The sequence below is a fragment of the Priapulus caudatus genome, unplaced genomic scaffold (genome assembly GCF_000485595.1).
Source record: "Priapulus caudatus unplaced genomic scaffold, Priapulus_caudatus-5.0.1 Scaffold529, whole genome shotgun sequence".
NCBI classification, from domain to species: domain Eukaryota; kingdom Metazoa; phylum Priapulida; class Priapulimorpha; order Priapulimorphida; family Priapulidae; genus Priapulus; species Priapulus caudatus.
This window is the reverse complement of record NW_014577590.1, coordinates 78,011-80,973: the sequence shown is the minus strand read 5'-3', so window position 1 is coordinate 80,973 and position 2,963 is coordinate 78,011. Positions and strand designations below refer to the sequence as shown.

General features: G+C 45.2%; 1 protein-coding gene across 1 annotated transcript in view; it reads right to left on the bottom strand.

The window, feature by feature from the left end:
- Positions 1-13: 13 nt before the first annotated feature.
- The window catches only part of LOC106811338 (nuclear hormone receptor FTZ-F1-like), a gene marked incomplete at its 3' end in the record, with an annotated part of 26,550 nt that continues 23,600 nt past the window's right edge, over positions 14-2,963 (bottom strand). Inside the window, exon 9 of the mRNA XM_014814920.1 lies at positions 14-99. Coding sequence (XP_014670406.1) covers positions 14-99 — 86 coding nt within the window. The remainder of the gene's footprint in view (positions 100-2,963) is intronic.

The following is a 2,963-nucleotide window of genomic DNA, read 5'->3' as shown; positions in this document are numbered from 1 at the left end:
CGATGTGTGGATGGAAGGTCTCGCAGTACTCCAGCAGCGCGCAGTTCACCTTCTCCTGCGCGCTCTCCACCACCTTCGGATTGAGCAGGCCCGGCACGTCTGCAACGACAGAGACGAGAAGGTGATTTGAGGTGACCCGATGTGACGTAATGTGACGTAACGTAATGTGACGTAATGTGACCCGATGTGACGTAATGTGACGTAACGTAATGTGACGTGATGTGACGTAATGTGACGTAACGTAATGTGACGTGATGTGACCTGATGTGACGTAATGTGACGTAACGTAATGTGACGTGACGTAATGCGACGTGACGTAATGTGACGTGACGTATGTAATGTAATCAGGAGTGGATAATAACAGATCTATTATTATTCACTCCTGACGTAATGTATCGCAGCATAGCACAATGTAACGTGACGTGACGCAACACGTAACGTAGGGTGACGTAATTTAACGTAGCATAACGTGACACAATGCAACGTAATGTAACATCAGGGAGAGAAAGTGAGCATACGGAGACTGGAGGGTATGCAATGTTCAGACTCAGGGTTAAGCAGGCCGGCATAGCAGAGATACATGGCAGAATGTCATGAAACAGACGAGAGCATCATGCAACAGATAGAATGTCATCCATGTGAACTCAAATTGGGTGTGAATGTAGCAATTTAGACCTCATGTCACGATATTGTGATCATTATAAGGAAAAAAGCACTTAATCATGACTTTAATCACATCCATCTGATTCATCCGGATTATTGGACTTGAACGTTTGATTTACGCCCGCAAATAATACCAATCTTGTTTATCTCCCTTGACACGATCAAAACAAAAGGTTAAGACAATCAAAATTAGATTGCTACCGATGGATATTTGACCAAGGGGGGTTAGGCAGTGTTTGCTTTTGATATTCGTCTGCGCATTCGAAATGCGGTTACCTACACAATAAATTACTAGCATAAACGGGCAAAACGGTGTCCCGTAGAGTTTGGACGCTTGCTCGAAACTGGACGCTCCTAAGTGCGCATGCACGCATGCTCTTTTGTTTTTCTCTTGTTTTCTTTTTGTTTGAATCTTGTTTTTCAGGGCCATAGGAAATAGTAGCCATGCTCTTTTGTTTTCTGTTTGTTTCGCCTTGTAACCTGACACACATAAGACAGTCTTACTAACTTACTACATTGCAAATTGTTTCAATCAAATGTTTCCATGAGATTATGTATATATTTTGATATGTAGCGGTATACTTTCGCTACACAAACTTTATACTTACGTTTGTATGATTCGGGATCCTAGCTATTACATATAAATTCACAATCAAGACTTAGTGTTATTGAGATATAGTATTTAGATGTGGTTCCTATCGTAAACTGCGAATGTAGAAGCCCATTTACCGCTAAAATTTCACAATGCTTTTAAATACGACACATGTGCGGTCTCGTTAACGTGGGCGATAATGTGCTCTTTCAGGTCGACGACCAAATGAAGCTTCTGCATGTGTCCTGGTCGGAGATGCTCATGCTGGACCACATCTACCAACACAGTGCAACGGCTTGCCGGACGAGACTCGGCTGCCCAACGGTCAGAAGTTCAGCCTGGGCAAATATGTGCCTGTTTGGTTTCACCGAACATGGCTGACCGGCTAGAAGGAGCTCTTCAGGAAGCTGCGTCAGCTGAAGTTGACCGCAATGACTACATCTGCCTTAAGTTCCTTATTCTTTATGAACCCAGGTGAGCAGCGTGTGTGAGGGCGAGAGATAAGGGAGGGACGGGGGTGAGAAAGAAAGAGGGAGATGTGATAGTAAAAGAGGAAACAGAGGTTAATAGAGTGAGCGATCAAGCAAGAGAGAGTGAGAGAGATCAGAGAGGGAGCGAGCAATCGTGAGCGTGAGCGGAGACAAAGGGAGAGGGGGAGGAGAGAGAGAGAGCACAGCCATTCATCAGGTGTAGCTGACAATTACGTTCCTCAACGTAATTAAGTTGATTGCGTGTTTCCTCCTCGTGAATGGTGTATGGCATATAACGTTTGCATGCGCACGTGCATCTAAGTAGTAAGTACATGTCTAGTTGGGTTGGTTTGGGCAGAAGTTTTGAGCATCTCGCATGCTTATGTGTTGTACGGGCTGCATTAGCATGAAATACTCCCACTTGTGTCCGATTAAATAATTCACTGCGAGGAAATACCCTTAAGTAACTGTCAGGAAGCTATCTGTGATTCGCCACACACTCATCATGGACTCAGAGTCAAGCGGTTACTTGTTGTGAATAGACATTTTCATCGGTAGATGCGTGATGTGTTGCCCAGGGGCGAATGCCGTTTACTCGTACGCGTAGAGTTTTGGACGCTTGCCCGCCAAACTTGACGCTCATAAGTGCGCATGCGTACAGGCGCCTCTTGTTTTGTAAAGGCGCATGTACAGCATGCGCAGTAGTCGTCTGCGCTTCTCGCCCATCGAAAACGGTCGCAATAAACAAACATGGCGGCCAACCGCGCGGTCACTTTGCAACGTCAGCATTGGGTCACATTACGTTACGTACACATTACGTCACATTGGGTCACATTACGTTACGTCACATACGTCACATTGGGTCACATTACGTTACGTCACATTACGTCACATCGGGTCACATTACGTTACTCACATTACGTCACATCGGTCACATTACGTTACGTCACATCACGTCACATCGGGTCACATTACGTTACGTCACATTACGTCACATCGGGTCACATTACGTTACGTCACATCACGTCACATCACGTCACATTACGTGTACGTTCACTCACGTCACATCGGGTACATTAGCGTTACGTCACATTACTCCAATTACGTCACATTACGTTACATCAGGTCACATTACGTCACATCAGGTCACATTACGTTACGTCACATCACGTCACATCGGGTCACATTACGTTTACGTCACATTACGTCACATCGGGTCACATTACGTTACGTCACAT